General features: G+C 34.9%; 1 protein-coding gene across 2 annotated transcripts; it reads left to right on the plus strand.

The window, feature by feature from the left end:
- Window positions 1-339: 339 nt before the first annotated feature.
- LOC108214389 (protein EXPORTIN 1A) lies at window positions 340-12,376 on the plus strand. Of its 2 annotated transcripts, none has more exons than XM_017386370.2 (32): window positions 340-667; window positions 950-1,066; window positions 1,203-1,295; window positions 1,392-1,463; window positions 1,576-1,683; window positions 1,767-1,849; window positions 2,193-2,331; window positions 2,498-2,566; window positions 2,652-2,729; window positions 2,848-2,910; window positions 2,996-3,040; window positions 3,434-3,541; window positions 3,722-3,820; window positions 4,668-4,871; window positions 5,487-5,546; window positions 5,760-5,870; window positions 6,422-6,519; window positions 7,584-7,692; window positions 7,938-8,003; window positions 8,082-8,180; window positions 8,289-8,369; window positions 8,523-8,612; window positions 9,479-9,564; window positions 9,670-9,750; window positions 9,827-10,009; window positions 10,135-10,201; window positions 10,469-10,579; window positions 10,764-10,871; window positions 11,037-11,174; window positions 11,253-11,390; window positions 11,538-11,642; window positions 11,869-12,376. In XM_017386370.2, exons 1-32 carry the CDS (start codon window positions 569-571, stop codon window positions 11,989-11,991), a joined length of 3,231 nt encoding a protein of 1,076 aa, XP_017241859.1. In that variant the 5' UTR covers window positions 340-568; the 3' UTR covers window positions 11,992-12,376. The 2 variants fall into 2 exon arrangements, with proteins under 2 accessions (XP_017241859.1, XP_017241858.1); XM_017386369.2 differs by having other exon boundaries at window positions 420-667; window positions 4,665-4,871.
- The last annotated feature ends 888 nt before the right edge of the window (window positions 12,377-13,264 follow it).

The raw sequence follows: 13,264 nt of genomic DNA on the forward strand, positions 1-13,264 counted from the left end.
ATGAGGAAAAAAAATAATACATAAAAAAATTTATTTTCTATAATAATCATTACATATTATTATTTTTATTAAATAACACAAATTACAAATTATTTTCTCCAACAATGATTTAAATCAACACATATCAACACATATACAACAAAAATTATAAGATTTTTCGAAATTTAATATATTTTCACCTCTCTATCTTCAATAATGATTATCTACACTATTTTTTCCTCCTTGATGTCAAAAATAAGTATTGTTTTTCTAATTTATAATAAGTTATTTGAAAATTGAAATGATCCCTAAATGTATTGTTTAAAAATGAAAATTGTGGACGGAGCGGGCCGGGAGCAGAGACGGGCCATTTGCCCCGATTTAGGCAGTTCTAGAAATCAGAAATCAACACAACCACCCTTTGCTTTTACACTCAGCTCCTACTTAAACCCCCAACCTCGTCATACTAATTTCACAAATTTATTTACTCAGTTCTTTTTTCTCTCTATCCAGGACTTCGAGTAGCTTCTCCTGCTTGAATTCGAAGCTCTAGGGTTTAACTCGTCTCTATCTAGGGTTTTGAGTTGAAATGGCGGCTGAGAAGCTGAGGGATTTGTCACAGCCTATTGATGTGCCCTTGCTCGACGCCACCGTCTCCGCTTTTTACGGCACCGGATCTAAGGATGAGGTTTGTTTTTGTTGTTTCTGCGTGTTTGTTTAATTTGACTATGCTATGTGTTTTTATTGTTTCTTGAAATGTGGAATGTTGTGTGCTGATTCTATTTTATGTGATAATTGTTCGATTTCTATGTTTTCTTTCGGGTAATTAAGGACTAGGGGATAAATAAGAGAACTAAAACAATTAAGTAGCGCTTTGCAGTTGGCAGGCTTGGTTCAATTGGGAAATGTTTGTAAAATTTTAATGTTTTTCATTCAAATTGCTGCTTAATTGTTCGTGTTGTCTCTACAGAGGAATGCTGCTGATCTAATTTTGCGCGATTTGCAAAGCAATCCTGATACCTGGCTTCAGGTTGTGCACATTCTTTCTAGCACACAGAATCTCAATACCAAGTTCTTTGCACTCCAGGTCAGTTCCAGGGTGTAAAGGTTTACCGCCTTTTCTAGTTTAGATTAACTTAAAAGTTGAAATGCGCAGCTGAATTTAATGCGTCCTTTAAAGGAGGTTGTATTCGAACTTTGGACTGATTTTTTTTTTTTTTTAGGTTTTGGAAGGTGTGATTAAGTATAGATGGAATGCCTTGCCGGTTGATCAGCGAGATGGAATGAAGAACTATATCTCGGATGTTATTGTTAAGGTATTTCTTCCATGTTTCCATTGGAATCATCCATATTGCCGTCTTACAGACCCTAAATATGGAATATATCTTCATGATCTTTTTCCTTATGTTTAGCTTTCCAGTGATGAGAATTCTTTTCGACGAGAAAGGCTATATGTGAACAAACTAAATATTATACTGGTTCAGGTAAATTCCTATTGATAACTTTAATTATCAGTTATAATGCTGCACCTAAAGTGTAATCGGATAACATGAGTCATGCCCTGGTGTGGTCTTGATGGTTTTTTCTTCTGCACAGATACTAAAGCACGAGTGGCCATCAAGGTGGCGAAGCTTTATTCCTGATCTAGTCGCAGCAGCAAAAACTAGTGAGACCATTTGTGAAAATTGCATGGCTATATTGAAAGTATGTCAAACATGTCTTGACTTTCTACTACCTTGTAATCTTGTAAGCATGTCTAATTATCGTTAGCATTCACTTCCTTCCAGCTTTTAAGTGAAGAAGTTTTTGATTTCTCAAGAGGTGAAATGACTCAACTTAAAATTAAAGAGCTGAAACAGTCACTAAACAGGTAATTGACTAGTTTTAGTATTGTAAAATGTACATTGCGATTCATGTTGCTTACAATTGTACAATGACTGTTTAAGATTGGTGTTTGTGTTTCCTGTTTGCTTGCATTGGCGAAAGTGTTTGTTAAAAAACCGGTTAGGATTGTTTTTTAAACCTAATCCTCATTCTTAAGTGTAAATAATGCTATATGTTCACCTTGTTCTGTTTACTTGCACTTGCTAGGGACTGTGTGTAGTTTTGCAAGCAAGTTTATGGTTATTATGCTATATTAGTTTTAAATTTTAATTTCCTCTTGTTAATTTTGTTATAAACTATTAACATTAGGTCTGTGTTCTTGGTCACAGCGAGTTTCAGCTCATTCATGAGTTATGCCTATATGTTCTATCAGCATCTCAAAGAACAGAGCTTGTACGGGCGACGCTGGCCACGTTGCATGCCTTCCTTTCATGGATCCCTCTGGGTTATATCTTTGAATCCCCACTGGTTTGTACTGAATCTTTTTTCTATCTATTTCCCTTGTTAAACTTTGTACATGTTAAGCGAGCAGGCAAATTTTCTAGTAGTATGCTATAAAACAAGCATATTAATATTTAAGTTCTCTTTTTATGCAACCCAATTTTTTAATTTGATTATTTGAACTTTTTGGCAGCTTGAAACTCTTCTTAAGTTCTTTCCTTTACCATCATACCGGAACCTAACACTCCAATGCTTGACAGAGGTGCTTTTCCATATTCTTAAAATTACAAAAAAAAAAACAATTACAGGACAGATGACGTAAACGCTTAATTATATTGCATTCACAGGTTGCTGCCCTTAACTTTGGAGATTTTTATAACTTGCAATATGTCAAGATGTACAGCATATTCATCTTACAGTTGAAGGTAAGTTATATCTGTTCTTTTCTACTTGATCTTATAGACATTATGTAACACATGCATCACTTTTAGCGTTTCTGAGAACTCAATGTTGTGAATCTTGTGGTGTTTCTATGTCATATAGGGTATCCTTCCAATCAGTGCAAACATACCTGAAGCCTATGCACAAGGCTCTAGCGAGGAACAGGTATATGTTGCCTATCTTGTTGTCTGTTGATGACTTCTAGATTCCATGTATATATTGGTGATACATCTTTGTGATTTTTCTGCAGGCATTTATTCAGAATTTGGCTTTGTTTTTCACATCCTTTTACAAGGCAAGTTTGAGTTCTTGGTTATGGATTCTTAGCTATAGTATATAACAAGAATCCCTTTGTAATATATCGTTCATCTGTCCACAGCATTGCTATTAGAACTTTGAGATAGTTTACACTTCAATTTCGTTTGACTTAGGTTTTATGTATGATTAATTTCCCCCATCTCATGTTCCTCAGCATTTAGTATATGCTAGCCTTTCTTTATGTTAGACCTTTAAAAAGGATTGCTAAGTTGTTGGATAAGGGAACATGTCTCCCGAGAGACTTGGCTATTATGATGTTTCACCTGTCACCTTTCTTTAAGAGTCTGAGGAAGTAGAATACTTTATTGATTTCAGACATTATCTGTTCTGTGTAGTCAGTTAAATAGCTAATATTTTCTTTCTTGTGCAGTTTCATATTCGAATTTTGGAAACGGCACCAGAAAATATAACTGCTTTGCTTGTGGGCCTCGAATATCTTATTGACATTTCATATGTGGATGATACTGAAGTTTTCAAGGTATGGCTTATTGTCAGGCCTAAACGTGTTGGTCAGACTTGGAGAAAAGCATTCTTGCTATATAATGAAATCAATAAGCTAACCTACTTGCTACTACTCTTTTTGAACTAATCAATTGATTCAGTTTTTTGGATGCTTGTAATAATAACTCACTGTTGCTATGCTTGTGGTTTGTGGTAGGTTTGCTTAGATTATTGGAACTCCTTAGTTTTGGAGCTTTTCGAGGCTCACCATAATCTTGATAATCCTGCAGCAACTGTCAACATGATGGGACTACAGGTATGCTAAATATTATTTCGTTGTTCAGAGCTGTTTGTGATGGTTTGGAAGACCAATTAGTTTATAACATATACTATTTGTAAGTTCTCTTTCCTGGTGATTCTATATCTAGGTGTTTACATTTTCTCTGATAGAGTTCACTACTGTTAGATACATTGCCTAGTATTATATTTTTATCATTTTTGTACTTTAAGTTGTAACCCTTCAGTTGGTTTTGTTGTCTGAAACTTTAAGTTGGTATCCCTTACTTGTAAACTATCCGAAAGGTAATATGACAAAATTAAGTGTACTACTTGATTAGACGATTCGTATAATAATTTTATTAATCTTCAGGTTCACCTTTTTCCATTCTTGTACAAAATATTGTATTAGGAAACTATAACTATGATCAGAGTTTGCAGCCATTTTGGTATAGATGGCCAAAAATTATAGCTGGTGAGAATATTAGCTCAAGTTAGATGAATATGTAGTAATGCTGTCATACAATATACAACTGAAATGGTTATAGTTGTGTATATTACTCTCAGTGGTCAGTATAAATCTGAATTTAAATCAGAATGAGAGCTTCATGTAAAAATGTATGTGGTGGTTCTTTGGCAATTTGTTAATGGCATGTAGTATTTTTCAATAGCTTCTTTGATGGAGAATAACTAGATGCTTGTGCTTATTATTTCTTCTTGAAAGATCCTGGCTAAGTAAGTGGCACTTTGCATATGGCCCCTGTAGGAATTTCACATTTTCTATTTGTGGTCCTACTTTAAGGTCATAAAAAATTAGTCCAAGTTGATTGGCTATGAGAAACTTTCGGCTACTGATGCCTGACCCTATTCTTGGACATGGTCAGCAGATGCCCTTGCTTCATGGTTTGGCTGATGGCCATGGTTCACAACTTATGCAACGACGCCAACTTTATGCGAATCCAATGTCAAGGTTGAGATTACTTATGATCTGTCGCATGGCTAAGCCAGAGGAGGTGCTGATTGTTGAAGATGAAAATGGGAATATTGTGCGTGAAACCATGAAGGACAATGATGTTCTCGTTCAATATAAGGTCTGCTTTCTTTTCTTTGAATCAAGATAATATGAAGCAGGTCTTCTAACTATAGCTAGTAAATAAAGAATTCTTCTTTTTAGCTTGGACGATGACTTCGATTAAGAATTTTGGATTATTGTTTTAGGCCTTTAATTTTATGATTCCTATGTTGGGACTTAAGATGGTTCACTTGCATCGTACTGTGAAAAATTCATGTCAAATACTATATTTTGAGCGGGTAGTGAGTAGCACAACCACGAAGACACTGATATTAAGTGTCTGAACCGATGGTTATTAGGGACAGAAAGCATCTAATTGAAACTAGGGCTGCACAAAGGTCTGGAACTGGACCAGACTGAAGATTGGAATAATTAGAATTTGGACTGGAGCGCAGGCAATTTATCTGTCCAGAGTCCAGACCGTATTTTAGTGCAGCCCTAATTGAGGCCAAGTGAAACCCGAAAGGCACACATCTTGTAATACAATAAAGGTGTTTAAGTGCTGAACTTAATATGCTTATTAGTATTTCACAATGTTGCTTTCAAAAACAAAAAAAAAAAAAAAAGCATTTCACAATGTGCTCTAAATGTGTGTTGGCTCTCATGTAAATGCTTAATGAATTATTTATTGCAGATCATGAGGGAAACACTTATTTATCTGTCACATCTTGACCATGAGGATACTGAAAAGCAGGTACAGAATATGTGATTCTTATATTTTCTATTATGATTTTTTATGGGATCACTACTGTACAATATTCTTTTGTCGAGAGGTTTTAATATTTGATAGTATTCATCCTACCGGAGAACTTGTGATCTAGTATTTACTGAGGGAAAAATATACATTTCAAGTGTTGCACATCTATTTTGTTTATGACATTATTTTTTTATTTTTGGATTGCAATAGATGCTGAAGAAATTAAGCAAACAATTAAATGGAGAGGATTGGACCTGGAACAACTTGAACACACTATGCTGGGCGATTGGTTCCATATCCGGGTCAATGATGGAAGAACAGGTTTGCCATTATAAAATCAGAAGCTCATTCAAAGAACCATGCATAAGAATGATAATATTCTACTCTCTCTTTTACCAGTATTGTTGGCCCATGTTTGCCTTAACAAGTCTGTTTGTTGCGGTTTATCTGATCTGAAATAATACAATTATGTTGCGGTTTATCTGATCTGAAATAATACAATTAGAATCGAAAATTCTGTTTTCTTTAATAGTTTTAATACATCCAGTAATTAGTATATGATCCTATATCCAATGTTAATTTGGAAATAAGTCGACTTCACCTTTAATAGTTAGTTTTGAGAACACACATGTTCCTTTTTTTTTTTAAATAAATAAATTACAAGCATATATGTCTGGCTGGTCTTGGAATCACTTAATGTTCATTGATAATTGATCACAAATCAACTTCAGTATTTACAGTAAGTATTTGATTCTTCACTCTTGTCACTGCCTATATTATCTGTTTGTACAGAATTTTATTGGTGCTCTGCTCTCCCGTAATAACCTTTTAGATACAATTATTTTCTCTCATTTTTTATAAACTTTTGGCAGGAAAACAGATTTCTTGTGATGGTGATTCGTGATTTGCTAAATCTTTGTGAAGTAACTAAGGGAAAAGACAACAAAGCAGTTATTGCAAGTAACATTATGTAAATACTTTGACCACTTCTTTGCTTTTTAAGAGCAACGTACCAGGCAGTGGACACTTCTAATATTTCGACTTACTTTTTTAATCATTTAGTACATGTCTTAGCTAAAACCCTGCTTGGTAGAGATATTTCGCGGTGGAATCATTCAATATGATTCTAGCTCGAGTCAATTGCGGGTCAAACCTGGAATGACCATTGGTTCATCTTCATTCCTTTGACCCAAAAAATTAGTTGTAACCTATTTCTTCCCTCCAACTTTTGTTATCTTTCAAACTATCTGCATCTTATGAAGAAGTGTGCTGGCCTCAAATTATCCCTTTTTAACATATCCATTAATTGTCATCGTTGACAAACCAAGATACTAAATGTTTACAAGGCATCAAATCAAACAATGACCTTAACTCGTTCCAACATCCCCAAACTGCTTGTCCCTGCTAATCATTAGAGTATAGAAAATTCCAAATCCTCCTTGATTTAATAATGTAGGGAAAATGTTTTAAGAAAATGGTCTCCATAATACTGCAAGCTTCTTCATCCTACATCACCAACTCTGGATCTTTTAGAATTGTTCCTTTTAAGTATAGATAGAACTGAAGTATGCATAATTATCAATAGCCTGCTCTTTGAGTTCCACAACATTTTCTGATAGCATATAGTGGAACAAACTCTTTGATTTGTGGAGGAACCCATTTTGTCAATAATTTTAATAATAGAATTTCATGAAAATACATATATAGTAGGCATACCATTATACAGTTTCTGGGGAGTGCTGATATATTTCGGCAGCAGAAAACTAATGATTCTAGGTCCTAAAGTTATTACCAAATACCCAAATACATAATTAAGTTTGTCGTTTTCGGTTAGACACAACTTGTTTATCTAGTGAGGTAAACAGGTTGGGTTGTGGCACTCTTATGCAATGTAGGTTGTCTTCTGGGTTTGATTTATTGACCTGTTTTACGTTTAGGGTAATATGACCCATGACTTGTTTTTCCTTCCCCCTAGGTGCATTCGTGTTCTTATGTCGCAATAGTGAAATGTGCTATTCTTTGTTTGTCTACCAGGTATGTTGTTGGCCAGTACCCGAGGTTTCTGCGTGCTCATTGGAAGTTCTTGAAAACGGTTGTAAATAAGTTGTTCGAATTTATGCACGAGACTCATCCTGGAGTTCAGGTTGTTTTCTGTTTGGTGACCTATTCTTCTGCTAAATGTCCTTTCTTGTTGATTTTTTAACCTTGTCATATGCAACTAATCATCCCATTCCTTATGTTATTGGTTATTGTCGCTTGGCTTTATGTGATAAATTTCAGATATACAAATCTTGCTGAATATGGAAAATATTTGTTCTAATGTTAAGTTTATTGTAATATTGAAGATATCTGTTGGCCTGACCTTTATTTGATGAATGCGTTTCTTAGGACATGGCTTGTGATACCTTTTTGAAAATTGTTCAAAAGTGTAGGCGCAAATTTGTTATACTTCAGGTAATAATTGCTTTTGTGTATCTGTTGATTCTGTTGTATTGCGTAGACCAAGTTTGACTTGTATTCTCTTCTTTCTAGGTTGGAGAAAGTGAACCATTTGTTTCTGAGCTCTTGACCAGTCTTCCTACAACTATTGTTGATCTTGAGCCTCATCAGATCCATACGTTTTATGAATCTGTTAGTTACTATAACTTTAATATTCTCTCTGACTACATCAGGGCTCCTATGCTTGGCTGATTAAGAGAAAGTCTTATTTTAACATTTGATTCTCATGGTTTTTACTAGGTTGGTACTATGATTCAAGCAGAATCTGACCCGCAGAAGAGAGATGAGTATCTGCAGAGACTAATGGAGCTTCCAAATCAGGTACAATTGCTTACAGTTTTTTTAAAGAATATATTAGAAAGTGAGGGTGTTTCTTAGGGTTTTGCTCAATCATGGCTGTATTATAAATTCCCAACCATGTGTTGAAGAATACCAAGTACCTTCAGTCAAGGTATCATTAAATCTTTCTTGCAGAAATGGGCTGAGATCATTGGTCAAGCACGCCAGAGTGTTGATTTCCTAAAGGACCCAGAAGTCGTGAGGGTGGTGCTCAATATATTGCAGGTAGTTGATCATGTACAGTAATGTACTACGATGGTTTCTTGACAGTCAGTGCATACACCCTTATTCTGATTCTGTTAACATAAAGTTATGGTGATGCTATTTCATATTTTGCAGTCTCCTGTGAGGATTGGTCTGGTAAACTTGATGTTAATTGTCCATATTGCTGTTAGTTTAGGCATATTAAAGTTGTCGGTTTGTGTTAACTTTTAATTGTGGAATGGGTTAGAAAATTTATGAATTTGTTTTAAACAATTCAGTATAAAGAAAAAAACTAGTCCTCTGTTTCTGGTGCCTTCCTGATCACCAATACTGATGCTTACGCAGGATATTACTTTCATGTGAAATAAATTTTGCTTGTTTGATAAATGATATTCCCCTTCAGTTTAACTACTTTGATTCTACATCTGAGTCCCAAAGTGTAAAAATAAAAAAAATCCTTGTATAAACTATATTATCTTTCTAGCACAATTGTCTTGTGATCATGACTACTCTAGCATTAACTGGTGGTTGGGGTCTATATAAATCTCTTCCATTTCTAAATTACATATTCCATATTTACAAGGTAGACGCACTCAAATTATTTCACAATATTTGGCCAGCGCATTCTGTGTAAAACAATGCCAATTATGTAGTGACAGATAGGGATTGACCCAAGTGGGCCAGTACTTTAGTGGTCACTGAAATGCAGGGCCTTCTTTTAAAAATTCACCTGTTCTTTAAATCAACACCCTAACCACTTTTACATATTTTGAATCTGCTTTTGGGTTTATTTTTTCTTCTTGTTCTGTGCATTCTCTTCTTTAAAAACTTGTGATGGATTTTGTGTGATCAAGTTTATGATTTTAGTGATTTTGTTTCATTGGCAGACAAATACGAGTGCTGCTGCTTCACTTGGAACATATTTCTTGTCACAAATTTCTTTGATCTTTTTGGACATGCTAAGTGTTTATAGGCAAGCCTTTTAAGATATACGATTCACTGTATTGGTTGTGCTGTTTATTCTCAATTGTTTCTTTGCAGTGGCTAACATATGAATTTATAAATGTTGTGCCACCAGAATGTATAGTGAGCTTATATCAGCAAGCATTGCTGAAGGCATCCCCTATGCTTCAAGGACATCTTTTGTAAAGCTTTTGCGGTGAGGTCACATACAAGATATATTTAGGATAAAATGTTTTTGGTAGTGAGCTTACCAGTATATTTATCCTCAACAGATCAGTGAAAAGGGAAACTCTTAAGCTTATCGAGACATTTCTAGATAAAGCCGAAGATCAACCACAAATAGGAAAACAATTTGTGCCTCCAATGATGGACCCAGTTCTAGGTGATTATGCCCGCAATCTGCCTGATGCCAGAGAATCAGAAGTCTTGTCTCTTTTTGCAACAATAATAAATAAGTATGCGTTTGTTTCATCCTTATCACATGTATTGTGCTGATAACTGGTGCAAAGAGGTGTTTTTTTTTTTATCATGTATTCTGCTTGTTCTGTTTTTACTAGATGCCTCTTTATCTGTTCTGTAGGTATAGGGGTGCCATGATAGAGGATATCCCTCGCATATTTGAAGCTGCATTTCAGTGTACCCTGGAGGTTAGATATATGCGTTTATATTCTTACTATCCTGTGGTTGGTAGTATACTATAAAGAAGGAACTATTGTAGTGCTTTGGTTATCAGTTTATTCTTCTGTCATTGCTTGTAGAATTATGATGCACCGCTTATGTATCTCTTGATGTTTGGTATGGTTCTAGTATTAAATCCGTCTTCATCAACTGCCGAAAGTGTAATGCTATTAGCAGAAAAGAAGGCCCCAGTCGTTTCCTGTGACTTAATCGTTAGAACTTGTGATATCTTGCAGATGATTACAAAGAATTTCGAAGATTATCCCGAGCATCGTCTCAAATTTTTTTCCTTACTTCGCGCCATTGCGACACATTGTTTTCAGGCATTGATTCTGCTGTCAAGCGAGGTTTGTGTTTTTGTCAGTTCAGCAATAATAATCCTTCCCCTGATATGGGTTTATGGTAAATTGTGTTATTTGCTTTGCGAGTTTTTGTTTGGATATGCACATAATTATTTACTAGCCATTTATTTTGTTCGGATATGCACATAATTATTTACTAGCCATTTATTTTGTTCTTTGATTCCGTCAGCAACTTAAACTTGTTATGGATTCTATAATATGGGCGTTCAGACATACTGAAAGAAATATTGCTGAAACGGGACTGAACCTGTTACTGGAGATGTTGAAGAACTTTCAGGTGTGGTTAAATTTCTGTTAGTAACTTGCATCTCATTGAGCATATTTTTATTATATGCCATCCACCTCATGGCAAGTATTATAGGGATGTATAACGGTCAAATTGGAAAGTGGAAACCTATTGTTCTTAAAATGGCTTTACATTCTGAACTCTTAACTGTGGCAGGCGTCCGAGTTCTGTAATCAATTTTACCGTAGTTACTTCTTAACTATCGAGCAAGAGATATTTGCGGTGTTGACAGATACATTTCACAAACCCGGTTTCAAGTTGCATGTCTCAGTACTTCAACATCTATTCTGCCTGGTAATATATCACTATGGTTTTCTTTGTTATGAATTTTGCTCAACTTTGATGTTCATTGTTTTTATGCACATTTTTCAGGTGGAGTCTGGCTCATTGACTGAACCTTTGTGGGATTCGTCAACAGTTGCCTATCCGTACCCCAACAATGCTATGTTTATCCGTGAGTATACGATAAAGCTGTTGGGTTCATCGTTCCCAAACATGACTGCAACTGAGGTATGTTTGTATGCGTGTAATTTGCACATAATCTCAGGAAGATTAGAGTTTAAATGAATTTAATGCCTTAAATAAAATGCAGTAGATTTTAGCAATTTCCTAGACATTTATAGGCATTGGATGTTTGATGATAATTTTTTTTTGCAGGTGGCCAACTTTGTGAATGGGCTGTATGAGTCGAGAGCAGATCTTTCCACATTCAAGAATCACATTCGAGACTTTCTCGTGCAATCAAAAGAGTTCTCAGCTCAGGTATAGATCCGGTCAATAAGATAGGTTTTGAGTGAAATGGGTCTGGTCTGCTCTGTGGTGAAGCCTAGAACTGAATATTGCTCTACAGTATTATGTTATTGCCATATTAATTTGATCAGATAGAGGAAGTTTAATATCATATTATGCTAATAAGAGGATGCATTGTACCTCACATCAATAATTCTGTGATCACTCTTTGATGGGTTCACCCCTGTATGTTCCTCAGGACAACAAAGATCTGTATGCAGAGGAAGCTGCCGCTCAAAGAGAAAGGGAGCGACAACGAATGCTTAGCATTCCAGGGCTTATTGCTCCCAATGAGATACAAGATGAAATGGTGGATTCGTAGATGTTTAATTCTGGGGAGGAAGCTAACTACAGGGGCCGAGTGGCTGAAGATATCTATCAAGTAGCATTGTCATATTCACAATTTTTTAACTGTGTTTTGAATCTGTCTTAGTTTTGAAGCACTGAATCATGAAGGTTCCCCGCTGAAAGGCTTCTAGGGTACTGATGAAACATTGTGGATGTAGAGAGAGTAATTAGATTCTGATGTAGGAGTATAGTGGGGCTTCGTTTTACCGGGATCCTGAATTCAGCTTGGTATTGTAATTTTCATGACAACTGGGGGGATCAGAATGTTGAAACGCCAGTTGGTTTGTGTAATTGTGTTGAATAGGTGCATGTATACTTTGAGGATGTGTGAAATATATTTTGATATAATTATTTTTTTAGGTGGTGGTTAAGAAATATATGTCACTTATCGGCTTGGTTAATGAAACCATTTTTTCCCTTCGAAAAACTATAAATTGATTGCTCAAAAATATTTCCAGATGCGGTCTTCGTTTTAAAACAACAGAAATGCAGGCAGCAGTAAATAACTAGTTAGTAGTTATACAGTGTATTCTTGCAAAGTTCAACCTTTGTGGAAGTAGATCTGATGAAATAAATATAAATGGATTTCTTTTCCCGATCACATTTGGCTTGGTCGTGGATCGGGGATAACAGAGGCCTGAGAGTAGACTATTATGATCAGTGGGATTATTTAGTCGCGCACAGATGTTTTTTGAAATGAGACATGTAAACTCCTTTTCTCTTTTCATTTTGTGATGAAATGTTTTCCATTTTGCGAGCGAAAGAAAGCATAATTATTGCAATTTATACATACGAGCTTTTAGATGTGCTTTAGAGCAACTCTATACATGAAAAATATTTAGGTAAAAAGTGAGTTGGTATTATAAAAAAAAATATATATATTTGTCTGTAATTTTAGTCAACCTCTTATGAGTAACTATATTTGTCGATCCTATACAGACCTCTAACAAATCCGTAGAAAGATTACATATCATTTATTATCATATTAAACTAATATATTATATTTACAACAATCTAAAATATTAGTATCACATTATTCTTAAATTATAATCAACCAATGTAACCAATACCATCGAAACACAATGTCGTACATGTTGAGTAAAATTTACATAATGTCTTAGACAATAATTATATCCAATGCTATTACAGATGCTCTTGGATGCTATATGAATTAATATATATTTTTAAAGTTATTTATCAAAAGATGTATATTTCATAGTTTCAAAAAAAAGATGTATATTTCATAC

The sequence above is a fragment of the Daucus carota genome, chromosome 3 (assembly GCF_001625215.2).
Source record: "Daucus carota subsp. sativus chromosome 3, DH1 v3.0, whole genome shotgun sequence".
Classification (NCBI taxonomy): Eukaryota; Viridiplantae; Streptophyta; class Magnoliopsida; order Apiales; family Apiaceae; genus Daucus; species Daucus carota.

Coding starts and splice junctions, on each gene's coding strand:
- LOC108214389 (XM_017386369.2), top strand. CDS start 569: ATGGCGGCTGAGAAGCTGAGGGATTTGTCACAGCCTATTGATGTGCCC. Junction 668..949: donor GCACCGGATCTAAGGATGAG/GTTTGTTTTTGT, acceptor TTGTCTCTACAG/AGGAATGCTGCTGATCTAAT. Junction 3,542..3,721: donor ATGATACTGAAGTTTTCAAG/GTATGGCTTATT, acceptor GGTTTGTGGTAG/GTTTGCTTAGATTATTGGAA.